We start from the raw sequence: 26543 nt of genomic DNA, 5'->3' as shown, positions 1-26543 counted from the left end.
TCGGAAGGAGGTAGACTCCATTTGGGAGCAGGGCCGGGGCAGGAGAGTGCTGGAGTCCTGTCTAGTCATGTTATATGGGATCAGTTCCAATCTGTTACCTCCGAGGATGTGGGCAGGCTGCTTGGACAAGTGAAACCAACCACCTGTCTCCTTGATCCTTGCCCATCCTGGCTAATAAAAGCGAGCCAGGAAGGGCTGGGCGATGGGGTCTGCAGGGTGGTGAATGCTTCTCTCTGCGGGGGAGCCTTCCCAGACCCGCTGAAAGAAGCAGTCATTAAACCACTTTTTAAAAAAACATCTTTAGACCTGGCCAATTATTGCCCAGTTTCAAATCTTCCATTCTTGGGCCAAGGTGATTGAGCAGGTGGTTTCCGAGCACAATTGAAAGTGTTGGTGCTGACCTTTAAAGCCCTAAACGGCCTTGGCCCAGTATACCTGAAAGAGAGTGTCCACCCCCATTGTTCAACCCGGACACAGAGATCCAGCACCGAGGGCCTTCTGGCAGTTTCCTCACTACGAGAAGTGAGGTTACAGGGAACCAGGCAGAGGGCCTTCTCAGTAGTGGCGCCTGCCCTGTGGAACACCCTCCCATCAGATGTCAAGGAAATAAGCAACTCTCCTACTTTTAAAAGACATCTGAAGGCAGTCCTGTTTAGGGTTTAGTAATGTTTAATTGTGTTTTTAATATTCAATTGGGAGCCACCCAGAGTGGCTGGGGAAACCCAGCCAGATGGGTGGGGTATAAATAATTTATTATTATTATTATTATTATTATTATTATTATTATTATTATTATATGCTTTATATAGAGTTTGGTCTGCCTAGCTCAGTAGTGTGTACACCGACTAGAAGTGGCTCTCCAGGGTTTGACATTCCCAACACTACCTGGAGATCTTGGGAGTTGAACGAGCGGCCTTCTGCATGCAAAGCAGATGCTCTACCGTTGAGCTATGGTCCTTCACTCTGCAACCCCGTCACCATCTCCCACACTACTTTGAAGTGTCCCCCACACTAAACTCTAGAATATTTGATTGGCCTTCCTCCCCATTCCAACGACATGCCTCTGATGGGTCAGAATCTGCTGTCAGCAATACACAAGAGCGCTGATTTCCCACATACAGTGGACGCTCGGGTTGCGAATATGATCCGTGGGAGGTACATTCGCAACCCGCAGCGCCGTGCCTGTGCACGCACGGGTTGCGATTATGCGCATGCGCAAAGCGCAATTTAGTGTTTTTGCGCATGTGCAAGCGCTGAAACCCGGACGTAACCTGTTCCGGTACTTCCGGGTTCAGTGCGGTGCGCAACCCAAAGCATCTGTAGCCCGAGGTATGACTGTATGTGCCTTGTCTTTCAGGGAGTTTATACCAGCAGAGTCCTCACCCTTCAGGAATTCCTAGTGCAAGTGGGGAAACTGAACAGCGAAGCTGTTAGAGGGCAGTGGGCAAACCTTTCCTGGGAGCTGCTCTATGCCACCAACGACGACGAGGAACGCTACAGTATCCAAGCTCATCCTGTCCTCTTGAGGAACCTGACCATACAAGCAGCAGATCCTCCCCTGGGCTACCCAGTTTATTCCTGCGAACCTCTCCATGTACCTTTGCTCTAGAACTTGGCCCTTGGCCCTTTGGTTTCCTAAAGAAAAACTGCATTAATTTTCTTGACTCTTGCAGCAAGGAAAACTTAAGTTGCCAAAGATGTCGGTGGCAGCAGAAGAGGCCGTTTTTTTTGGCAGGAATATTATGAATGTGTCTCTTTCAGCCCCAGTGATGTCTGAACCTCTGGTCCTTGTTGGGCTGATGGAGGGAGATGCTGGGAGAAGACTTAAAAGCAGGCAGTAAGCTCATTGATGTATTCTGCGAGGTTGTTGTTTTTTTAAATGAAAAATCAGTAGCTTGACGGGTGACTTGTATTAGAAGGCAGGTCACAGCTTACGTACTTTGAAACCACAGGTTAGTACAAAAATGTACATAGGATGAAAGCTTTCCCCCCGATTTTGAAAGACCACACTTGGATTTTATCACTTGTTTATATTGTATAGCTTTATTTGCATTGTCAAAGCAATACTTGAAGAAACACTCAATAATACATCTGTTCAGCCTGCAGCGAGTTCTTTTCAAATATAGCAAGTCGGATACTCTTACTTTGGTGCAAACAGCCTCATGGTGCAATAAGCCTGGCAAGTGGAAGAGCTTGCTCTGCTAATGTGCCCATCTCTAGATAACACTGAAATCATTGGGACCAAAATTCCTATAAGCAAGGAGAGGTTTGAAACCCAAGTTTTTACCTGTACCCTGCAAGGTGAAAAAACAAATCTCATGTAATATTTCCTGCCTCAGAGTGCTTTAGAATGACTGCTGTAGAACATGGAAATGAACATCTGGATTTCTGGGGGGTAGAAAAGGCTTTCCGACCTCGTTTTGCTTCGTTTTAGCATTAGTTTGAATTGTCCTTTAACTTTCAGTATCTTCCCATCCTGCTCTTCCACTTACATTTTGGCATGAGACTTACTAGGTGTCCCATTTATAAAGCCAAAGGACAAAGGAGGCTTCAAAAGCAACCCAAACCACCCGCCCCCTTTCATGCAATCTCTCTCCTCCCCCTTCCTTCCTGCACACCTACAGAAAGGAGCTCTGAAATTTCTGCTTCTAATTAACAGCAGCTTGCCGCGTTGTTTGAACGGCTAGCCTTGATGATGAAAAGCAGAAAGAAGCCAGCTTCAATGCGTAAGCTTGTGAACCTTTGTTTTTACTAACTAGAATCAAGTTTTTACTAACTAGAATCAAGCCATGTTTAAGGCTCATTTGAATTAATCTTTTAAATTTGAAGCAGCTTTGGATCTCATTGCCACACGGGAGAAAGCCAGGCTAAAAGTCAACATGAGATCTAACTGCTGCCAAAGTACTTTTCTTTATAAATGTAAATATAGTGAAAACCACTTTAAGAACACAGCACTGCCTTAGTAGCATTCAGTAAGAAAATGGAGGTGGTAGATAAAAGCTTGGCCCTTTTTGTGTACCTGCAGGTCCCACTATCCAAACGCTCGTTATGCAAAAATTCATCCAAAAACGAGGAATTAGTATCCAAACCTCGTTATACACACTGCAGATTCAGATATCCAAACAGCCAGACCTGTTTAAACAAATAAGCAGCCTTAAACGAGCCTTACTTATTTGTGTTTTGCTGGTAGATAGCAGCCATTTCACCAGAACAAGGCAGGAAGGGGGATTGGACAATTATAGAGAGCTTTCCCACCCACCCTTCCTTGTTTGCCTTTCGCAAGCTTTCAGAGGGTTTTCCAGTGCCCCCCCCCCCAATCATTTTGAGGTGAAAATTCCATGGTCAGGAACACATTAGAAATTTCCCCATCGGAATCAATGGAAATGGCTGACTTTATGCAAGCGCTTGCCTAACAAACGTTTTCCTGAGAGTGCATTGTTTGGAGAGAGACACCTGCATATATTAACATTCTTTTTCGTATCCTGAGGTCTTGAAATGAAGCAAGATGCAAAACCAGTAAATGAGTCACTAAAGACATTAAGGCAGGGCCTGAGAAGACGCTGGAATGGGGTGTAGATTTGAATGGTCCCCCTAGCATACAGCAGAAGATAGCACCATGGAAGGCCAGGTAGTAAAGGTTTTTGGTGGCCAACCACACTACAGTATCAACAAGCATTATAAAATCATTTTTTATTCAAGAGACTATAGTGGAACAGGTATGGGTTACGTATTATAATGTCATTCCTTATCCTCAAAAAAGAATGTGTACTTAAAGCAGGGGTTCTTCTTCCTCCTTATGCTGGTATTGGTGAAAAGGAGAATGTAATGCTCCTTTAGGAAGATTTTTTGTAGTAAGAAATATCAGCATCCTGCAATTAACAAAAAGCACAACTTAGTCCAGATTGCTCTTAATTTCATTTATACTTAAGTATACCCGAAGGAGAGGCCCTGTATACCTGAAGAAGCATCTCCACCCCCATTGTTCAGCGCGGACACTGAGGTCCACTTCCGAGGGCCTTCTGGTGGTTCCCCGACTGCAAGAAGTGAGGTTACAGGGAACCAGACAGAGGGCCTTCTCAGCAGTGGCGCTCACCCCGTGGAATACCCTCCCATCAGATGCCAAGGAGATAAATATACAGAAGAAGAGAAGACGAGTTTGGATTTGATATCCCGCCTTTCACTGTAAGACCTATTGCAGTCGTTAAGAGTCGTCAACAGGCTCATCACAGCTATCTGCCAATCACCCATTCCCACCACCCTTCTGAGTAATACCCCTCCTCACCTTCTCACTATATAGAAGGATCTGGCAACTTCTGTTTCAGTGTATCTGAAGAAGTGTGCATGCACACGAAAGCTCATACCAAGAACTAACTTAGTTGGTCTTTAAGGTGCTACTGGAAGGAATTTTTTTTTTTGTTTTCCCTTTTTAAGGAGTCTCAAAGCGGCTAACATTCTCCTTTCCCTTCCTCCCCCACAACAAACACTCTGTGGGGGGAGTGGGGCTGAGAGACTTCAGAGAAGTGTGACTGGCCCAAGGTCACCCAGCAGCTGCATGTGGAGGAGCAGGGAAGCGAACCCGGTTCACCAGATTACGAGTCCACCGCTCTTAACCACTACACCACACTGGCTCTTTTATAAGCTGGTCTCCGACCATAATAAATTATCTGTCTACAGCTTTTAGAAGACACCTGAAGACAGCCCTGCATAGGGAAGTTTTTAATGTTTGATTAAATATTTAAAATGTTATTATGCTTTTATATTTGTTCGAAGCCGCCCAGAGTGCCTGGGGCAACCCAGTCAGTTGGGTGGGTTACATAGAACAAAAACATTTTTTTAACCCTCCTCCAACTGGGCTGTAGGAAAGAGGACCACTTTCACTGCCTAACAGCTTTAATGCATCATGGGATTAAGAGAGCATAACTTGAGGAAGGATCCAAAGAGTTGGGCCAGAGCTTTTGCCACCACCTGCCCCTCCCCTCTTCCTCCCCATACAGCTTTTGAAAATACACTCTGGGAACCTGAATGAATATTGCAAAGGCAGAGATGTGAGAGGATGCCTTTTGTTCTGATCCTGCTTCTTCCACCTCTTCTGGCAAACAGCATGAAACCGGATCCTGCTTATTTCTCATTTTAAAACCCTCCAATAAAATGATATACGATATCTTTATTGTCATTGTCCCATACAGAACAATGAAATTGAAAAACTACCTAAAACGTTCAAAACCCCCTAAAAACTCTGAAACCCCATTTTAATATACACTATACTATACTATAAAAACCCCTAAAAACTCTGAAACCCCATTTTAAAATACACTATACTATACTAATACTATACTATAAAATACACTATACTATAAAATACACTATACTATAGAGACCCCTTATGCTGCGTTTAGAACCAGAATTGCATTTGCGTAGAAACTGTTTCTCAGGCGGCTAGTCCTGGCCTTTAGAACCCTATACCTTCTTCCAGAAGGCAGAAGCTGAAAGAAATCATTTCCAGGGTGCGTACTATCCTGCGCTATCTCTGCCGCTTTCTTATGGCACCTGGCAGCATAGATTTGATCGAAGGTGGGAAGAGGGAACCCAATTATTCTCTCCGCAGTCTTTACAACCCTGGACAGCATTGTTTTTTCCCTGGCCGTGCAGCAGACTGATCTGAACACTTCGGCCCATATAGAGGATGAGCAGCGAGCAGCCACAAAGTGGGTTGAGACAATGCACTGCAAGGGGGCAAATGAAGACTCAGCCTTCAAAGCCCTTCAACACACATTGTTTCTGGCTGAATAGGCTAGAGCAGAGTTTCCCAATCTTGGGTATCTCCAGCTGTTGCTGGACTACAAGTCCCATCATCCTTAGGTCAGAGATGATGGGACTTGTAGTCCGAAAACAGCAGGAGACCCAAGTTTGCGAAACCCTGGGCTAGAGTGATAACAGGACATAAGAACAGCTCTTGCTTGAAGGACGTACCTCTCCTCTTTTGAAATTCTCAATTCGCTTCTTCCCTAGGCGGTTCAACAACCACCATGCCCAGGTAGGTGTGTATTGCCAGAGGTAACAGACTGCCAGGTATGGATGGTCGCTGATCCAGGCTTCCTTTATATCGTTAGCCATGCTGATCAGTGTTAGTCGCACGCAACGGCCGGTTTCCATTTTGTGAGACTGATCCCCAACGTTTGCATTTGCCTGGATGGGAAAGCAGGGGGTTAGGGAAGAGAGTAAGCTGGAGAGGGAGCATGCGATCTCCCGAGGATCACAGAGTGGTTTGCCGCATAAGATCTTTCTTTTTTAATTATTTGCCGTATTTTTTTGCTCTATAAGACGCACAGACCATAAGATGCATCTAGTTTTTGGAGGAGGAAAACAAGAAAAAAAATACTCTGAATCCCAGAAGCCGGAACAGCAAGAGGGATCGCTGCGCAGTGAAAGCAGCGATCCCTCTTGCTGTTCTGGCTTCTGGGATAGCTGCGCAGCCTGCATTCGCTCCATAAGACGCACACACATTTCCTCTTTTTAGGAGGAAAAAAATGAGTCTTATAGAGCAAAAAATACGGTATTTGATTTTTCAGATTGCCGTTTTACAATCACATATACAACATAAAACTTAAAAGCAAGATTCCATAGAATATTCTGAACATCCCTCCTCCCCTTTGTGGGTCCTATTGTTAGTCATTTCCTCCTGCATCTTTTATAATAATCCAAATATTTTACATCTCCATTTTGTCCGAAGTTCACCAGTAAACTGCAAGTGTTATTCCAATCCTACTAACCGTTTTAACTGTTTACAGTGGTTTTTAAGATAAATTATAATTCCCACCCCCCTTAGTGTAAGATCTAACTGGCCAGGCCAGATAGGTTTGCCACACCTGTGCCAGGTGTGAGCTAGGAGGCAGGTGAGCTGGATGGGAATTGGCCCATGCTGCCCCCAAGATGGAGGCATTGATGCAACCATATCAGCGTAAAAGGGACACAGTTCAATATGCCAGTCCACTTTCAGAAGGCTGTATCTGTGCTAAGAGTAGAAAATGTGGCATTTTGCCCTTGCCCATTTATGCTGCGTTTTAATCAAGCAAGAACTCACAGTACACCCGATGAATTTATTACAGTGACCACATTTGGACAATCTTATCTTTGTCGTGTTTAATAGATGGACTGGTATGATTTTTTAAGTGTACTGTTTTGCTTTCTTTGCGTCTTAAATTGTTTTGACCTGCCCTGAGATCGCTAATGGTGAGGGGCGGAATGTAAATCGTTATAAAACAAACAATCTCTCATCTTAGTAAGCAAAGATCTGGTTTTTATGTCCCCATCGTAAACAAAGGGGCTGTGTGCTTGCTCAGCAAGGCTTGTTCATCTTTCTAACAAAGTCTGTGTGTGTCATAAATCTTTGAAGGCAACCTCTAGGACACGGTTAAGGAATCTCTGGTGCCCTAGACCTTGTTGTACTCCCAACTCCCATAATCCCTGTGTTCCCATCCCTGCCTTAGTGTGAAGACCTGGGGCCGAAAAGCCGGGGAGAGTTCTGGACAGCCGAAAGGGGTGTCAAGTATTCATGGGAAGAATTATCCTGAGTTGGGGGCAGGGGCTTATGAGGAAAGAGGCCTAGATTGTGTGACTCCGAGTTAATAGAAAAAGCTGTTCCCCTAAACTGGATCACTATCTTATGAGCAGCTTGAGTAGGCCACAAAGCTACCTTAACAATGTCCTGGCTTATTTGAGCTGAGATATTGTCTGAAAAGGCTTGGTACGAACTCTTTCAGGCTTACTTATCTGGACAGTGTTCAGGCACATTAATCATAAATTCAGTCACTGCGAGCGATTGGTGCTCCGTTGCATTTTAAGAAGAAACAGCTTTGCAGCCTGAAAGTTTCTTGCTTTTTAAAAAACAAAAGTGGATGAGAGGCCAGCCAGAGCAATTTGGATTTACGGGCTATGACTACATAAGAGTTTGGCCTTGCCAGAGGATTACAGAATAGCCAGCAAGACAAAAGAAGATCTGTGCAAGCGGCAGACCAGAGTTGCCTCTGTGAAGGCTACTGTGTTTGGCCTTTCAAAACCCACTCCTTTTTTAAAAAAAACATAGATGGGACACGAAATTCAGCACCGCACAGAACACTTGACAAAAACACAAAACTCCCCCTAGCATGGAGTTGTATTTGGAGAGCATCGCATTGGCTAACCTAAGCTTGTTCTAGACTTGCAAGTTTCCTATATGTGTAGGCACCTTTGGGGGGGGGAAATGTGGGGGAGCATTCGGAGACATGATTGCCCCACCCGTGTCCTGAAGTGGTACAGTCCTGGGACGGCTGTACCTTCTTTGCCTGGAAGGTGTCAGACAAGATGCTGCGGGTCTTTTTTAAAAAAATATTTTATTTCCATTGTGCTTCCAAGGAGGATAATATGAAGCCACCTAGAGACTGGAATCCATTCATGAAGAACCTTGTGTGATTTTGTTGTTGTTGTTCTGGCTTCGATTAATAAGCGGTGAGTTATTAATTTATGAGGAATAACGTTTTGCGGTGCAATCCTAACCATGTCTGCTCAGAGGTTAGTCCTATTCAATTCAATGAGGCTTCTAGGTTAAACTACTTAATAAACTAGCTTTATAAATATTTAGTGACAACTCTAGGTGATATCCAACTCTGCACACAGCAGATTTCTTTGATTTCACGGCCTCTTCTAATCCCAGTTAACACGGCCCTTTAATCATCTCAACCTCTCTTACCTTTGCAATATCTTCAGTGAAGACGTTTTGTATGATCTGTGACTGCACAGGCCCCGGGCAGATGTTAATTATACTTATCCCAGGATAATCAGTGAGCTCAGGTCGGAGAGAGTTGAAGAAACCCTGGGAAACAACAAGAGCCTGACAGTTAAAAGTACCAGCTTTCTTCCCCCAAGCTCAAACAGAACGGAATCTGTTAGATAACCTGCACTGGGATGCACCAAGAGCCATAGCTCAGTGGCCAAGCATTTTCTGTGCATGTAGAAGGTCTCAAATTTAATCCCCAACATCTTTGGACGTAGGGCTGGGAGAAAACCCCTGTGTGAAACCGTGGAGATCCCTTGCCTGCCAGGGTGGACAGTACTAGGTTGGTATAAGTCAGCTCCCTGTGTTCCTTACAAACCACGGTTGTCTCATCTATCACGGTTTGGGGCAGGGCGGTGAAATGTTCACAGGGGAACAGTTAGGGCCAGAGGCACCAGCTTGCGAAGGTGATTGTGGGGCGGGGACTGCCTCTCCTGGTATGTCCCACAGAGGACCTTACGGTCTTCAAACAAAAACATCTTGGAGGTCCCAGGCCACAGGGAGGTTAGGCTGTCCTCAACCAGAGCCAGGGCTTTTTCAGCTGTGGCCCCGTTCTGGTGGAACGCTCTGTCACAAGAGACGAGGGCCCTGTGGGACTTGACATCTTTCCACAGGGCCTGCAAGACAGAGCTGTTACACCCAGCCTTTGGCCAAGGCACAGTCTGACCCACTCCTTTGGTAATCCTCACAGAACTCTAGCCCAATGGTTGCCATTAATTTGATTTTGAATTGGTTTTAGAATGAATTGATTTTAGAATGCTGTGTTACTTCTATTGTTGTTAGCCGCTCAGAGCCCGGCTTCAGCTGGGGAGGGCGGGATATATATAAAATATTATTATTATTATTATGTTGCACGCATGAGCATCACACTTCCCTCCCTAAGCTGGGCAGAAGCTTCCTGGGCTTGGGGAACGAGGTACCAGGGGAACATTTAGGGGACTAGCCTAGTCCACTGACCGCACGCCACTGGGGAAGGGGGACCAAGTCTGTGAGAGAGTCATTTGCCAAAGGCCACCTAGTGAGTCCATGGCAGAGATAAGAGTCTCCAAAACAAGCTGTGAGCAGTCGAAGGCCGGAAGAGAACCCTTGCCTGCAAGGCGTGTTTGCTGGCGCAATAGCCGGTGGCCAAGGGAGCTCCCATGATGCCCATCACGCTGCTGATGGTGACAATCTTCCCCTGTTTCCTCTGTATCATGTGGTCCAGGACGTATTTCGTTAGGGAGATGGTGCCAATGTAGTTGAGCTCCATGATAGCCTTGTAGACATCGACGGACGTGTCTACATAGAGGGAGCGCTGGGAACGGCCGCCGTTGTTCACCAAGACGTCGATCTTTGGGAACAAGAGGGAAAAAGTTAAGCATTTGTAAGGATACAGGGTGGGGAAACCCCCGAAACTTGACTTTTCTGTGGGGAATTCCCCTTTCAAAAGACAGATACCAACTGCAAAGTTGCAAATTTTTCAGCTTTGTTTTACTAAGTAAAAGGAAAATAAGCACGCTGAATTAGGTAATCCTAGGGGCTGTCCCAAATACTTAGAATCATAGAATCATAGAATCATAGAGTTGGAAGAGACCACAAGGGCCATCGAGTCCAACCCCCTGCCAAGCAGGAAACACCATCAGAGCACTCCTGACATATGGTTGTCAAGCCTCTGCTTAAAGACCTCCAAAGAAGGAGACTCCACCACACTCCTTGGCAGCAAATTCCACTGTCGAACAGCTCTTACTGTCAGGAAGTTCTTCCTAATGTTTAGGTGGAATCTTCTTTCTTGTAGTTTGGATCCATTGCTCCGTGTCCGCTTCTCTGGAGCAGCAGAAAACAACCTTTCTCCCTCCTCTATGTGACATCCTTTTATATATTTGAACATGGCTATCATATCACCCCTTAACCTCCTCTTCTCCAGGCTAAACATGCCCAGCTCCCTTAGCCGTTCCTCATAAGGCATCGTTTCCAGGCCTTTGACCATTTTGGTTGCCCTCCTCTGGACACGTTCCAGTTTGTCAATGTCCTTCTTGAACTGTGGTGCCCAGAACTGGACACAGTACTCCAGGTGAGGTCTGACCAGAGCAGAATACAGTGGCACTATTACTTCCCTTGATCTAGATGCTATACTCCTATTGATGCAGCCCAGAATTGCATTGGCTTTTTTAGCTGCCGCGTCACACTGTTGGCTCATGTCAAGTTTGTGGTCAACCAAGACTCCTAGATCCTTTTCACATGTACTGCTCTCAAGCCAGGTGTCACCCATCTTGTATTTGTGCCTCTCATTTTTTTTGCCCAAGTGCAATACTTTATATTTCTCCCTGTTAAAATTCATCTTGTTTGTTTTGGCCCAGTTCTCTAATCTGTCAAGGTCGTTTTGAAGTGTGATCCTGTCCTCTGGGGTGTTAGCCACCCCTCCCAGTTTGGTGTCATCTGCAAATTTGATCAAGATGCCCTTGAGTCCATCATCCAAGTCGTTGATAAAGATGTTGAATAAGACCGGGCCCAAGACAGAACCCTGTGGCACCCCACTAGTCACTCTTCTCCAGGATGAAGAGGAACCATTGATGAGCACCCTTTGGGTTCGGTCAGTCAGCCAGTTACAAATCCACTGAGTGGTAGCATAGTCAAGACCACATTTTACCAGCTTCTTTACAAGAATATCATGGGGCACCTTGTCAAATGCCTTGCTGAAATCAAGGTAGGCTACATCCACTGCGTTCCCTTCATCTACCAGGCTTGTAATTCTGTCAAAAAACGAGATCAGGTTCGTCTGACATGACTTATTTTTCAGAAATCCATGCTGACTATTGGTGATCACAGCATTCCTTTCTAGGTGCTCACAGACTGTTTGCTTAATGATCTGCTCCAGAATCTTCCCTGGTATTGATGTCAGACTGACTGGGCGGTAATTATTTGGGTCCTCTCTTTTCCCCTTTTTGAAAATAGGGACAACATTTGCCCTCCTCCAGTCTGCCGGGACTTCGCCTGTTCTCCAGGAATTCTCAAAGATGACTGCCAGTGGTTCTGAAATCACATCTGCCAGTTCTTTTAATACTCTTGGATGCAGTTCATCTGGCCCTGGAGACTTGAATACATCTAGACTAGCCAAGTATTCTTGTACTATCTCCTTAGTTATTCTGGGCTGTGTTTCCTCTGCTGAATCATTTGCTCCAAATTCTTCAGGTCGGGCATTGTTTTCTTTATCGGAGAAGACTGAGGCAAAGAAGGCATTGAGGAGTTCAGCCCTTTCTGTGTCCCCTGTTTGCATTTCACCATCTTCTCCTCTGAGTGACCCCACTGTTTCTTTGTTCTTCCTTTTGCTACGAACATACCCATAAAAGCCTTTTTTGTTGCTTTTAACCTCTCTAGCAAGCCTGAGTTCATTCTGTGCTTTAGCTTTTCTGACTTTGTGTCTACACGTGCTGGCTATTTGTTTGAATTCCTCTTTGGTGGTTTCCCCCCTTTTCCATTTTTTGTACACATCCTTTTTTAATCTTAACTCAGTTAAAAGTTCTTTAGATAGCCACCCTGGCTTCTTTAGGCACCTTCCATGTTTCCGTCTCATTGGTATTGCCTGAAGTTGTGCTTTTACTATCTCCCTCTTAACAAACTTATTTATTGAGCATTCATTCTGATTTGTTTGCGCAAAGCTTGCATGAAGGTTAGACGGTATCTGCACTTAACTGAGCATTTGTTTTGGCAGGGAGATAAAACAGCAATGAGCATACATCCTTGTTAGCTTGCGGGGCATTTCTGCATCTTCACCCAAAATATTTGTTCATCCCACACTTTCCAGTGCATTTCCCTGTCACTTTCCTAACCACAAAAAGTTACTTTCTTTTTTCCACAAGGCGTCAGAGTGCTTTTAATGTACAAATTCTGATATATAAATACAGTGGTACCTCGGGTTACAAACACTTCAGGCTACAGACTCCGCTAACCCGGAAGTAGTATCTCGGTTTAAGAACTTTACCTCAGGATGAGAACAGAAATCACACGCTGGTGGTGTTGCGGCAGCGGGAGGCTCCATTAGCTAAAGCAGTAGCTCAGGTTAAGAACGGACCTCTGGAATGAATTAAGTTCGTAACCAGAGGTACCACTGTACCGGATATAAATACTTTTATTATTTTTAAACTGAACTCAGGATCCCAACTGCATGACTAGTTCCATGTGCCAAAAGGGGCTTTGGGTTCGAGTTTCTACAACAGCAGCCCCCTCATGCTACTTATGACAGCTTTTAAAACCAATTTTGGATATCTCATGAAGAGCTGGCTTTTCATGCGCCAGCTTAAAGAATGCCAAACTGCTCCACATTTTATAACAAATGACCTTTGACACCCATTTTCTGCCCCTTTGCAAACTGCGGCCAAGGCAGGTGCCCCTGCGGCTCCTCCCTCTCCCTCCAATCCACTGAGGAAAGTCCGACTTACCTTTCCAAAATGCTTCAGGACAGTTTTTGTCGCCGCTTCGTGGGCACTCCTGTCAGTCAAGTCAAGTGGCACAATGAGGATATCCTTGTCAGTGAGGCTGCTGATCTCTAAATGTGTTTTTTTTTTTTTAAGCCGGGGAGAGGAAAGAAGGAAGAAGAGGAACCGTTTAGAAACAGTGGTAAACAATCCTTCCTCTTCTGTTTCATTAGCCCCACAGATCTTGGGATGCAAGAGGCGCTCACATGGCCTGTGCCGCACAGAATCACCATGCAGATTGCACATGACCTCTGGCAGGTCATGCTAACATTGGGAGCGGCCTTAAATTATTGGTCAAACCAGCTCTGCACTGTCCAAATGATGACCAGGACAGAAAGGCGTGTTAAATTTTCCAGCTTTCAAATTCCAAAAAGCTGTAACAGGACTTGGGAACGCAAAAGATACGCTGGTTAAATTAATACACTTTAGTATATTGGTTTAGTTTTCTGCAGGAAAGGAGTCCTTGGGTGTTTAGTATTAAAGCTCCCCCCATCTTAAAACATACTGTATTTTTCGCTCCATAAGGCGCACCGGACCATAAGGCACACCTACCGTATTTTTCGCTCCATAAGACGCCCTTTTTCCCTCCTAAAAAGTAAGGGGAAATGTGTGTGTGTCTTATGGAGCTAATGCAGGGGGGAGGCAGGCAGGAAAAGCCCCCAAGAGCTGCACACAAGCTCCGCGCGGCTCTTGCGGGCTTTTCCCCAGGAGCCAGAAGGGACTTTCTTGGCTTCTTTAGCCGCGCGCAGCCCCTCCGGCCGGGAGAGGCTGCATGCGACTATGGCAATTCCCCCACCTCCTGCAAAAGCCCACAGGAGCCGCGCACCCTTTAAGGAGCGCACGGCTCCTGCAGGCTTTTCTACGAGGAGGGAGAAGGGACTGACTGGCCGCGTCTTATGGAGCGAAAAATACGGTAATCAGCCTTCAAAGGTTTCTCAATTTATTTCTATACTGAACTGTATGCAGCTATTTTCAGGGTTTGCAAACGGGTTGGCGGGCACATGAAGGAACCCTTTGATCAGCTCTGCATTTTTTTTAATGCTCTACATTGCTGCAAGGCCAGCCTCCCCCTCCCCACCCACAGAGAACAAATTATTGTAAACTGCGTAGTTAATGGATAATCATGAAGGCTAATGCAGGGACCTCGTATTTTTGCAAGCAAAATGACCCCTGTGACGTTCAAATGCTGTCTATCCATTTGACCTGATCTCTCCTTTCCATCGGTTACACACTGGAATCCAGGAGCCCTGGACAACATCTAATAGGACTTGTTAATGATTAAATCTCTAAATGTTCTCCATAAGCAAAATTGGCATGGACCTTGTTTCCTTCATTTGCTGAGCAAATATGACGTGGGCTGTGCTTGGTTTGCAAAAGCGGCTCTGGCACTGCAAGACTACAACCTTTGCCACAGGTAAACTGCCCATCACTGTGACCTTGGAAACAATAACCCCCGTTTTGTGGCAAGATGCCACTGTTAGAAGTAGCTGACAACCTCTCCCCCACTTGGCAATGCTTTAATAATGGGGGAAGGTGGGTGGGAGGAACAAAGGGTGTGTTGCATCAGCAGAACAACTAGGCAACATCGCTGCTTAGCTCAAGCTCAGCAAGGGTTCAACGGATGGAACATTTAAACCATTTGGTTGCCAGTTAAAAGAGCGGTTAAACCATCATTCTGGGTTCAAGTACAGGAAGCCCCCAGCTTACTCAGGGGTAATGGATTGTTCCTAAAACCAAAATTGCATAAAGTCAAAACACATTGGGTGCAAAGAGAGGTGGGATCGCTGAAGGCTTTTTTCTTGGATGCCCCTTTCTGTCCCCTTCTTATTTTATTGCCAAGCACATAAAGCTGAATGCACACAAGTTAAATGTGCATAAATTGCAGGCTTGCTGTATTCACCCCCCCCCCCAATTTTTTTTATATGTTTCAGGGGAGAAGTGGGATGAGAATGCCCCCCCAAATTTTGGTTTAATATTCAGGGGCAAGGCAAATCCTAAGAATTTTCAAGGGGAGGCCTTATCTGCGCTGGTTGCCAGTTTGCTTCCAGGCACAATTCAATATGCTTGTGTTTGTGTTTAAAACCCTCACCGAGTGCTATTTTTCTAGAAAAAGAATGCCTCCTTCTTCAGCTGCAATGGCACCCACCTGAGACATGTCGGAACTGAGCTCTGGCATGTTTTGGCTGGAAAAAAGCCCTGCACCTAACTAATTAGGTCCTAAATATCTGGACATGGAAGCAAACTTCCATCCCCACCAACCTTGGGTGTTGAAGATGGGCAAAACGGGGTTCTTTTGGTGCTTTTATCATGCACAAGCATACAGAAAACAGTGGCCCAGGGCAGGGGGAGAAAGCCCATGTGCCAATTTTGACATAACAGCTTATGATCTAGGTCTAGTACCCTAACCCTACCTTATTTATGTACCCCTATGATGTTATAGTTTATAATTATTGTGTAATGTTTTATTTCTGACTATCGGTCGAATAAAGGAAATTGATTGATTGATTGATTGATTGATTGATTGACATAACAGCTTATGATGCTGCTTGACGGGCAGGTGCGTTGGAAGGGACCCAACGGATCATCTCTGCCATGAATAAAATACGGTTTCCCACTTGCAGCGGGGGATTGCAGGCACAGATATTCTAAAAGCAAAATAAAAGGCAAGCTTTCAGGATAACGAAATCCTACCGATGCACTTCTTTTTCACTCTCTCCAGCTCGTTCTCCCTTCTCGCCGAGAGCGCAAGCGGCGAGCCGATCTTTGCCAGCTGGTAAGCCATCTCCTCGCCGATTCCGCTGGAGGCTCCCGTCACCCAGACAACTTTCCCAGGCAGCTCCTTTTCTGTCGGAAGGAAGGAATGCAGTAATTTAGAGGGGTGTCTTTTCATCAGGGCAACTTTGGTTGGTGAGGTTTTGTGTGCATGCACGCACCCCTATATGGGGGTGGGACCCAAAAAATCATATTATATATATAATATACTGTATATATAAATGGCCTCAGCCCAGTATACCTGAAGGAGTGTCTCCACCCCCATCGTTCAGCCAGGACACTGAGGTCCAGCTCCGAGGGCCTTCTGGCGGTTCCCTCCCTGCGAGATGTGAGGTTACAGGAAGCCAGGCAGAGGGCCTTCTCAGTAGTGGTGCCTGCCCTGTGGAACACCCTCCCACCAGATGTCAAGGAAATAAACAACTATCTGACTTTTAGAAGACATCTGAAGGCAGCCCTGTTTAGGGAAGTTTTCAATGTTTGAAGATTTATTCTGTTTTTAATGTTCTTTTGAAAGCCAGAGTGGCTGGGAAACCCAGCCAGATGGGCAGGGTAGAAATAAATTGTTGTTGTTATTGTTAAAAAAATAATATCAACACATTTCAGCAACATATTAAAGAAATAAAAGGCAAGTAATACAATGAAAAAAGAAATACACACACACACACACACACAAAGATACAAATTTAGATCATTGCACTCACTATCCCTAGGAAGAATACTAATAAATATTGTGGTTGGAAGGTAGCAACACAGAATCATAGATTTGTAGAGTTGGAAGGGATCCCTAGGGTCATCTAGTCCAACCCCCTGCAATGCTGGAATCTCAGCTAAAAGCATCCAGGACAGATGGCCATCCAACCTCTGCTTGAAAACCTCCAAGGAAGGAGAGTCCACCACCTCTCATGGGAGTCTGTTCCACTGTCAAACAGCTCTTACTGTCAAAAAGTCCTTCCTCATGTTTAGCTGGAATCTCTTTTCTTGTAACTTGAATTGGCTGATTCAGGTACAGGCTGGTTTTTTTCGGCAGGCAGCAAGTGTTTGTTTTTGCTAAGGCAGTTTTGTTCTTTAGGGCAAACTCCCTTGGAGTAGCCCTTGCTAGACTGGTTTAGGAAAAACAACAAGGAGTCTTGTGACTTAACAGATTTATTATATAAATCAGTTTCCATGGGCTACTGTCCACTTCATCTAGACCAGGGGTAGCCAGTGTGGACTCCCAACTCCTACCAGCCCCATCCAGCAGGGCCATCGGCCAAGCATGATGGGTGTTGTAGTCAAAAGGATGATGGGCTTTGTAGTCAAGCAACATCTGAAGGGCACTATGTCAGTTACCCCTGATCTACACCATAAATGCTTCCACAAGACATTGCCCATGTGCTGCTGGCTTGATGTTGCTGGATGTTACAATCCCTTCAGCCAACATGGCCACTGGTCAGGGATGATGCAAGTTTTAGCTCAGGAACATCTGAGGACATCACACATGGGCTACCCCTGGTTTAAACTGCAACATTTTTTGCCTTTTAAACGTTCCACAAACTCTTTTTTTCATTAGCAGGCACACACATGCTTTCCAGTTTGAGCTTTTCATTCTTTATAGGGGGGTTTCATTCTTTGGGGAATACCTTATAATTTATTGCCGAAGTGCTGTTTTTCGTATCGTGGCTTCTTAGCTGCCCTGAGATCCCCAGGAAGCAAGCAGGATATGTTTCATTGATAGATAGATAGATAGATAGATAGATAGATAGATAGATAGAGATAGATAGATAGATGATAGATAGATAGATAGATAGATAGATAGATAGATAGATGATAGATAGATGATAGATGATAGATAGATAGATAGATAGATATAGATAGATGATAGATAGATGATAGATACATGGATGAATGAATGAATAAGGCGGTTTTGGCCAAGCAAGATCCAGTTTATCTGTAGGCAATGGAGGAAAGTCAACTCCACGCAACATAAACTTCTGTGTTCTTGCACAAACTAAGCTCCCTTGCTGCATCAACAGAAAGAACTCTGTGCGCACCAAATTCTCAGAAATTGCAAGCGACAAGGCAAACAAAGGGATTCCTTGCTAAATCGCTTTCTTCATCCTGAGCTTCTCTTTAGCAACAGATACCATGTAGGTGTTTGCTCTCTCAATTGTTTCACATAGGTCTGAAGGCGAACGAAACACCGTTTGCACAGTCATGGACTGCACTCCAGAGACAAGGAGTCAGCCCACATTTCCCTCACTTACACACACACACACACACACAAAACCCCCTGCTTGTGACCTAAACCCTTAACCCTGAAGAGAAGACTATACAGTGGTACCTCGGGTTACATACACTTCAGGTTATACGCTTCAGGTTACAGACTCCGCTAACCCAGAAATAGTGCTTCCGGTTAAGAACTTTGCTTCAGGATGAGAACAGAAATCGTGCTCCGGCGGTGCGGCAGCAGCGGGAAGCCCCATTAGCTAAAGTGGTGCTTCAGGTTAAGAACAGTTTCAGGTTATGTACGGACCTCCGGAACGAATTAAGTACTTAACCCGAGGTACCACTGTACATGACTGACTTCAGATATCTTCTAAAGGTTGTATAGTTACTTATCTCCTTGGCTCGGGGGTCACATAACATTTCTCTGATGGAAATATATAGTAGTACAGTGGTACCTCGGGTTACATATGCTTCAGGTTAAGAACTTCGCTTCAGGATGAGAACAGAAATTGTCCAGCGGCGCAGCGGCAGTGGGAGGCCCCATTAGCTAAAATGGTGCTTCAGGTTAAGAACAGTTTCAGGTTAAGTACGGACCTCCAGAACGAATTAAGTACTTAACCCGAGGTACCACTGTAGAACTCATCCCCTTCTGGTATAAAAGGACATTTTGGGGTTTTTTTTACATGGAGGAAGCATTTTTTTTTTTTTGAAAGAGCAATATAGCCTGTGAAGTTCACAGAATCGTAGAGTTGGAAGCGACTCCGAGGGCCATCTAGTCCAAGCCCCTCCAATGCAGGAATCTCAGCAAAATTGTGTCCGTCTGAGATCATTTGCAGGAGCGCTGTTGTTGGTTGTTCCCCAAGCTGATGAGGCTCATTTTGCAACAAGAAACAGGGTCTTTAGTGTCATGTCGAACATCCTGCCAATGGAGATTCAGCAGACAGCTTCTGTGCCAATTTTTAAATGCCTGCTGAAAATATTTCTATTCTGTCAGGTCCATGAAGGCAGTAAATACTATATCCTTCTGCAATGGTTAATGGATGTTTGGTTTTTTTACTATTTAATGGCATTTTTATTGCGCAGTTTTATGTTGCTATTGTTGTAAACCGCTTCAATTTTTTTAAAAAATGAGGCAGCGGTATACAAATATTTTTTATAAATAAATAAATAGAACGTGCACGCTTTTTAGTTTATGTAAAGAGCAGCTGCAGGAGGGGATCGTAGGGAGTTCGGAGGAGAAACATAGTTCTCTCTCCCTGCATTTCAAGGGAAGCTTCCATTGCTGCCAAAGGGATAGTCCCTGGAAAGGCAAAGAAAGAATTCAAAGAGGCGATTCTTGCCTCTTACTCCCCTGCCTTGGCTGCCGCTTACAAAACAAATGCTGTGATTATGTGATGTCCTCATTGGCCTTTGGGTAATTAAGATTAGATGCAATTGTATTTGCACAAAGGCCCTTGACACCCAGCAGAGAAATTTCAAGGTGGAAGACATGTATTCAGGATACGTTTGAGGGTATCTGATGGCCTATTCTGGTGTTTGGGGTGTTAGGAAAAGGCTAGTACCTCTGGTAGAGGACATATCATGATCTTTTGGGGTATTTTGTCCACCTTTGGTCCCCCTCTTGCACTCAGGTCTCACCTGTGGCTCCCAGAAACTGTCAGAATGCGACAGCGGCCACAACCTGGGAATGGCTCTGACTGGCTGGCTAAACTGGCTGGCTTCGTTGTTGTTGTTTAGTCGTGTCCGACTCTTCGTGACCCCATGGACCAGAGCATGCCAGGCACTCCTGTCTTCCACTGCCTCCCGCAGTTTGGTCAAACTCATGTTTGTAGCTTCGAGAACACTGTTCAACCATCTTGTCCTCTGTTGTCCCTTTCTCCTTGTGCCCTCCATCTTTCCCAACATCAGGGTCTTTTCCAGGGAGTCTTCTCTTCTCCTGAGGTGGCCAAAGTATCGGAGCCTCAGCTTCACGATCTGTCCTTCCAGTGAGCACTCAGGGCTGATTTCCTTCAAAATGGAGAGGTTTGATCTTCTTGCAGTCCATGGGACTCTCAAGAGTCTCCTCCAGCACCATAATTCAAAAGCATCAATTCTTCGGCAATCAGCCGCCTTTATGGTCCAGCTCTCACTTCACCCAACTGCGATTGCATATCACCTTTGCTGGAAAGTATTAGTGAAACTGATACACGGCCAATGTAAGCCTGCAGTACAGATCTGAGAGTTGCAATGCAACTGCACTTCGGGACTATTTTGGCAAGAGGATGGGGGTCTAGCCCTGACATTAGGCGGCCCAGCCCTCTGTGGTATTGTTCCCCAGAAGGCCGCAGTCTCTCTCTGTCTACAATTTACAATCCAACCATCAAAAAGGCAAGCATGCTGCAACTGCTTTTTAAAAGCAAAGAGCTCAACAGCCAGCCAGCCATAAGGAGGCTGTTTCTGCAATTGCTCCGTCTGGTTCAGCGCAGATAAGAACAGCGCATCTGGAGGGTGAAAGATTGGGGGAGGCTGGGTTAGACAAATCAAAGGGACATTGTTGGCTATAGGTTACAAGAGCCAATGTAGAAGGAACGTACCCAAGTAATAGATACCAAGACAACACATTCTCCCCTCTGAATGAGGGGCATTTGACTAGATACGAAAAGGCTTTTGATCCAATAGAGACACCCACAAACAAAATGGAAGGTTGGGGGGTTTTTTTTGCTGATTTCCCTATTCTCCGGCATTTTTCCACCCCGCATCAGTTGCAGACGTCAGGAAAGCTACCACCAGGGCCAAGCAGATGCCAGCAAGGTTAATGAATAGAGTCAAGGAAGCTGGTAAAGGCAAGGAACACAAATTGCTGCAGAAATGGCAGCGGATACTAAGGGAGGCAATAAATAAATTTGAGGAGCATCACTAAACAAACACATTTAATGCATTAGGAAACCAGCTAGGCAGTTGGATCTTTGGACCAAAAGGGAGTTAGAAGGAGACTTCAGAGAACCTGAATGAATTACCGTATTGGCCTGAATAGAAGCTGCACCTTTCCCCCCCCCCCCAAATTCCGACTATGAAAAGTTACAAGTGCGGCTTAAATTTGTGACCTTACAAAAATTGGCTCGGAGTTACAATTCTACCAACCGCAGCAATTTTCAGCCTGTAACCCAATTTTAAGGGAGCGACTTATATTCAGGTATTGTCTTTTTTTATTCCCCCCCCCCTTGAATTTTAAAGGTGTGGCTTATTTGCAGGCACGGCTTATATTCGGGCCAATGTGGTATTTGCATCTGTCTTCACAGTGAGAGATGTAGGGCAGATCCCTTACCTAAGCTAACTTTCTCAAGAAGAGAGCCTAAGGGACAGAGGCAAAAGGTGATGATGGGAAATGACCTTCTAGGCCTTATTGAGAAATTAAAAAGGAAAAAATCATCCACGGAAGGAGTTCTTAACTCAAATGTGGAACTGCTGGTCTTCCAGCAAAAAAGTTGTAACTTGTCCCTAAGATCAGCTTGACACTTGCAGCTGTACTTGTGCGTACAGTTCTGGTCACCATACCTCCGAAAGGATATTGTAGTGTTGGAAAAGCAAAGAGCAACCAAAATAAACTGAGGGGTGTAGCAACTTCCGCCAGTTTACAGCTGCATCTTTGTGAACAGAATCCCAGATCAGATGGCCTTTGGGCTGATTCAGCAGAGTTCTGTCTTATGCCTTTAGCACCAGGACCTGCAAAATTCCTGCTGGCACCCTATGTACCGTATTTTTCGCCCTATAGGACGCACTTTTCCCCCTCCAAAAATGAAGGGGAAATGCGTGTGCGTCCTATGGGGCAAATGCAGGCTTTCGCTGAAGCCTGGAGAGCGAGAGGCGTCGGTGCGCAGGAAGCTATCCGCAAGCCCGGGGAGCCCGCAGGAGTTCCCGCATGGCTCCCTAGGCTTGCGGATAGCAGCCTGTTCTGGGGGCTGGGGTCGGGGGAAGCTTGGGCTTCCCCCGCCCCAGCCCCGCGCCTGGGGGGGAAAAATAATTTTTCCCCTTTATTTCCCCCCCCCCTCAAAACTAGGTGCGCCCTATGGGGCGAAAAATACGGTAATTCAGAGTGAGGTCGAAGAGCCAGAGTTGGGATTTCCTCTCTGAAAATCTGCGTAAGTGGGCATAAATGCATATCTAAATCAGCACACGCAGATCTGTGGGCCTGTACCCAACTCTGTCAAGTGACTAGGAATGCCCCTGCCTAGACAGGATGCAATTTTCAAGCTACATTCAGCTTGGAGGGTTCTGAGTTGTGCAGGATGGTAGCAGAATTTTCCAGCATGGCAACAGCTGCCAAGAAGCACACATGCAAGCATTTGTCCTTCACAGATGTTTGCAAATTGTCTGGCATACGCTGTTCCTTTGGCTCCAACAATCACTTTTTGTGATTTCCCAGATTTTTTCTAGATTTCCCCCCTTAGGCTGCAATCCTAACCCCATTTGCCTTTGAGTAACTCGCATTGAACGCAATAGGTCTTACTTTTGAGTATGTTTTGCAATAACGTTAAAACGCACACAATAGCAATATAATATTTTACCTTTTTTTTTTTTTTACCTACTTAACCCTCCTGGAAAGGAGCGGGTTATTATCCCTTAAATGTACATACAACCAGTATGATTAACGGTCCATAAAAGCGTGCTTTCTCCATATACATTTTTCTTTCCAGTACTGGAGCGTAGATTCCTTTTTCGTAGGGGTTGTGACTAAAATAGTAACCACGAGCCAGATTCAACTACTCATTTCCGTTAGCAGAAAACAGAACAAGGACTCCCACTAGTGCAACATGGCTTTTCCCCTCTCCTCCCCCTGCATGCCCTCCTACCTCCCCCAAATCTGCTCTGGAGGATCGGGGAAACCCCCCCAAGTAGCTGGAGGAGGAAAGGGGAGATTGTTCCATCAGGCAAGCAGAATAGCTTGCGTTGAGAAAGCAATCTTCTTGCAGTGTTCCTCAAACTTGGGTCCCCAGTTTTTCCAATTCCCATCATCCTTAGCTAGTAGTACCAGTGGTCATGGATTAAGGGAGTTGTAGCCAACAACAGTTGAGGACCCAAGTTTGAGAAAGGCTGCTAGGGCTACGCTGAATTCTACCCCAAGTCCAGGAATGGAGGACAGTAGTTATTCAGGGTTAGCCATCACCCGAATTTTGGACATTTCTCTTTCACTGCTGGACTCTTTCTTTTTAAATCCATGTTGTTGAAATGAGTGGTACCTCTGGTTAAGAACTTAATTCATTCCGGAGGTCCGTTCTTAACCTGAAACTGTTCTTAACCTGAAGCACCATTTTAGCTAATGGGGCCTCCTGCTGCACCGCCAGAGCCCGATTTCTGTTCTTATCCTGAAGCAAAGTTCTTAACCTGAAGCACTATTTTTGGGTTAGCAGAGTCTGTAACCTGAAGCGACTGTAACCCAAGGTACCACTGTACAGTGAACAAACTGCGTCAGAGCTGGGGAACCAATGGCCCTCCAGATATTAAGGTAAAGGTAAAGGGACCCCTGACCATTAGGTCCAGTCGTGTCCGACACTGGGGTTGCGGCGCTCATCTCGCTTTATTGGCCGAGAGAGCTTCCTGGTCATGTGGCCAGCATGACTAAGCCGCTTCTGGCAAACCAGAGCAGTGCACGGAAACGCCGTTTACTTTCCCGCTGGAGCGGTACCTATTTATCTACTTGCACTTTGACGTGCTTTCGAACTGCTAGGTTGGCAGGAGCAGGGACCGATCAACGGGAGCTCACCCTGTTGCGGGGATTCGAACCGCCGACCTTCTGATCAGCAAGTCCATGGTTCTGTGGTTTAACCCACAGCGCCACACTACATTTCCCATCGTTCTTGACCACTGGCTATGTGGGTTGGGGCTGATGGGAGTTGGAGTTCAGCAACATCTGGGTGACACCAAGTTCCCCTACCCCTGGACTACATGGTGGAAGCAGCTACTCTGCTGCAGAATGGTTTGTTTTGTTTTTAAGATACACATGTATACGCACAGGATGAACACACAAAGCCTTCTAATTTAGAACAGTGGGGCTTAATTCTGAGTAAGCCATGTATTGAATCAGGCTATGGGGTGGTTTGATTTCACAGAAACACACTTCACTACTCACATAGCTCAGCCAGTAGAGCATGAGACTCTTAATCTCAGGGATGTGGGTTTGAGCCTCGCTTTGGGCAAAAAGATACCTGCATCTCAGGGGGTTGGACTAGATGACCCCAATAGGACCAGATTTACCCTCGTGGTCCCTTCCAACTCTGTGATTCACCTGACAGCAAGCTCAAACCCACAGGCCTATCCCAAAACTTGATCTCACACTATGAAACCAAACCCTTTCCAGTCCTGTGGCTGCACCAATTGTTTCCTCTGTCGCTGGTTGCTGTGCGGAAAAGACTTGCTACCTCAGCCCAAGTTAGGCAAGATTGCAGGTTGCCCAGATTTTTTTTAAGCAGCAAATGCAGCGACTGACGAAGGGTGACTTGGACAGTGTTAGCGGATATGTGCATAAAGGCATTTCCCTTTGGGGCAAATCAAAATATAAAATATTTGCCGGATATGAATAGAGATCTTTTCAAAATCAAGTGCCACTGGGAGTTGTTTCTTCTTGTTTTCCAAGGTGTTTCTTATTTTTAAAAAAAATTCGGTGTGGCGCAAACAAATTTTTATTCTGACAGTGTTGCCCAGAGTCTTAATTAGTCCTTGATTGCTAAACCACAGTTTCTCTATCATAGCAATTAGGCTTCGTTTCAGTTGCTTTCCAGCTGAAAGGCCACACCCATGTTGCCCAATGCATAGGCTTAATCTCAAAAAAAATGTGCCTAGAAAATTGCTGTAGCCAGGCCAGCCTTTGCCAAATTAGTTCCCGACTGCACCTCCCACCAGCCCCAGGTAGTAGGGTTTATACCTAGCTGCTGAAAGTTGGTAAGTTTGCAAACCAAACCTGCTCCACTCCCTCGCCTGCAAGGGAGCAACACTTCTGGGCAATTGCACATACGCATGATCACAGGGCACGCATACACGTGAACTTGTAAATCTGTGCTTTGCTACCCAGAGCTTAAAAACAGGTGTATTTGGAGAGCTTCCCTGCAGAGAACCGCTGCAAGTGGGCGCAGACTGGGTTAGCCATCCTGGTGCGCTCCCGATGTCGCCCAACTCCAGCGCGCAAAATCGCTACCCGTTGATCATTTTGACCCAGGCCATCCAGGAGGGCACCACGTTGGCTACCTCTGACTCCGAGCAGGGCAGCTCTCTGCGTTCAGGGATGGAGAAGTGTTTGGACACGTCCTGCCACGTCCCACACGGAGAGGGGAAGCGAAGAAGGCGAAAGAGGAGGAGCGCAACGCGCGCTCCGGGGAGAGAACCAGAGCGCCGCGGGCCCGGCGCGCCGCTTACCCGGCTTCTTGCCCCACCATTCCGCCGCCCACACGGTGAGGTCGCTGTCAGCTCGGAGCCAGATGGCGAGCTTGGTGATCAGGTAGATCAGGAGGCCGGCCGCCGCCAGGGCGCAAACGAGACTCCAGCACACCATGGCGAGAAAGAGCGCGCGACAGGCAGCCGCCGCCGCCCTTAAGAGGCAGATGGGACGGAGCCAGGCGAGAGGGGCCGCCCTTCTCTGCCAGCAGGGAGTGGCCGTGGCTCCGAAGAGGCCCCATACAGGGCTGAGCCGTCCCCGAAGGGGTGGAGTTGCCGCGCGCGGTTCTCTCCAAGAAAGTGGCTACCGCCCCCTTCGTTGCGCGCGGCATTCTGTGCAGAGGCTGGAGGCGTGGAAGGTTTCCGACTGCCCAGGGAAGGAGCCCGGCTTGGCCTGCTCCTGTGGCTTTCACAACATAGAATCAGAGACTTGGAAGGGATCCCGAGGGTCTTCTAGTCTAGTCCAAGCCCCTTGCAAAGCAGGAATTTCAGCTAAAGCACCCATGATGGATGATCATCCAATCTCTGCTTAAAAACCTTCAAGGAAGGAGAGTTCGCCACCTCTCCAGGGAGACCGTTCCACTGCCGAACAGCTCTTGCTGTCAGAAATGTTTTTCGCGCTCTCAGCGCGCGTGTGACCATCCACTGTTGGAAGATTCAGAATGAAGAAAAGGGACCACAAAGCGTTGATGGCCACCCATGGCTTATGTTAATGGCTTTTGGCTAGAACAATAAACTTTGTGACTTCCCTATGTTCATATATTGGTAATTTCTAGGGTCTGTGGTGCCGGATGGTGCCAGTGTTGTTTTCAGCAATTCTAAAGACACTTAAATTGCATCTACAAGCAGCCTTCTGCTGGGCCCCTTCCAGCACTGGCAATTCTCTGCGCAAAAGAGATGTT

The 26543-nt window shown here is 46.1% G+C and overlaps 2 protein-coding genes and 1 long non-coding RNA gene across 14 annotated transcripts in view; 1 reads left to right on the top strand and 2 right to left on the bottom strand.

Moving 5' to 3' along the window:
• The window catches only part of PCNX4 (pecanex 4), a 24394-nt gene extending 22251 nt beyond the window's left edge, over positions 1-2143 (top strand). For all 11 annotated transcript variants that reach the window (XM_083611027.1, XM_083611022.1, XM_083611028.1 and 8 more), the window contains one exon: positions 1358-2143. In XM_083611027.1, coding sequence (XP_083467153.1) covers positions 1358-1609 — 252 coding nt within the window. In that variant the 3' untranslated portion in view covers positions 1610-2143. The remainder of the gene's footprint in view (positions 1-1357) is intronic.
• LOC310766830 overlaps positions 1-26543 on the bottom strand; it is a 102070-nt gene that overhangs the window by 25764 nt on the left and 49763 nt on the right. The window lies entirely within an intron of this gene.
• DHRS7 (dehydrogenase/reductase 7) lies at positions 2025-26543 on the bottom strand. 2 transcript variants are annotated; one of them, XM_083619274.1, is made up of 7 exons: positions 25624-26543; positions 15952-16104; positions 13225-13331; positions 9900-10139; positions 8726-8848; positions 5971-6186; positions 2025-3869 (listed from the first exon to the last, which is right to left on the bottom strand). In XM_083619274.1, exons 1-7 carry the CDS (start codon positions 25757-25759, stop codon positions 3834-3836), a joined length of 1011 nt encoding a protein of 336 aa, XP_083475400.1. In that variant the 5' UTR covers positions 25760-26543; the 3' UTR covers positions 2025-3833. The 2 variants fall into 2 exon arrangements, with proteins under 2 accessions (XP_083475400.1, XP_083475401.1); XM_083619275.1 differs by having other exon boundaries at positions 15952-16195; positions 24888-25779.

This window comes from Podarcis filfolensis (assembly GCF_964270895.1).
Source record: "Podarcis filfolensis genome assembly, chromosome: 1".
Lineage (NCBI taxonomy): Eukaryota > Metazoa > Chordata > Lepidosauria > Squamata > Lacertidae > Podarcis > Podarcis filfolensis.
The sequence above is the reverse complement of the archived record's forward strand: the minus strand, read 5'-3'. Positions and strand labels throughout refer to the sequence as shown.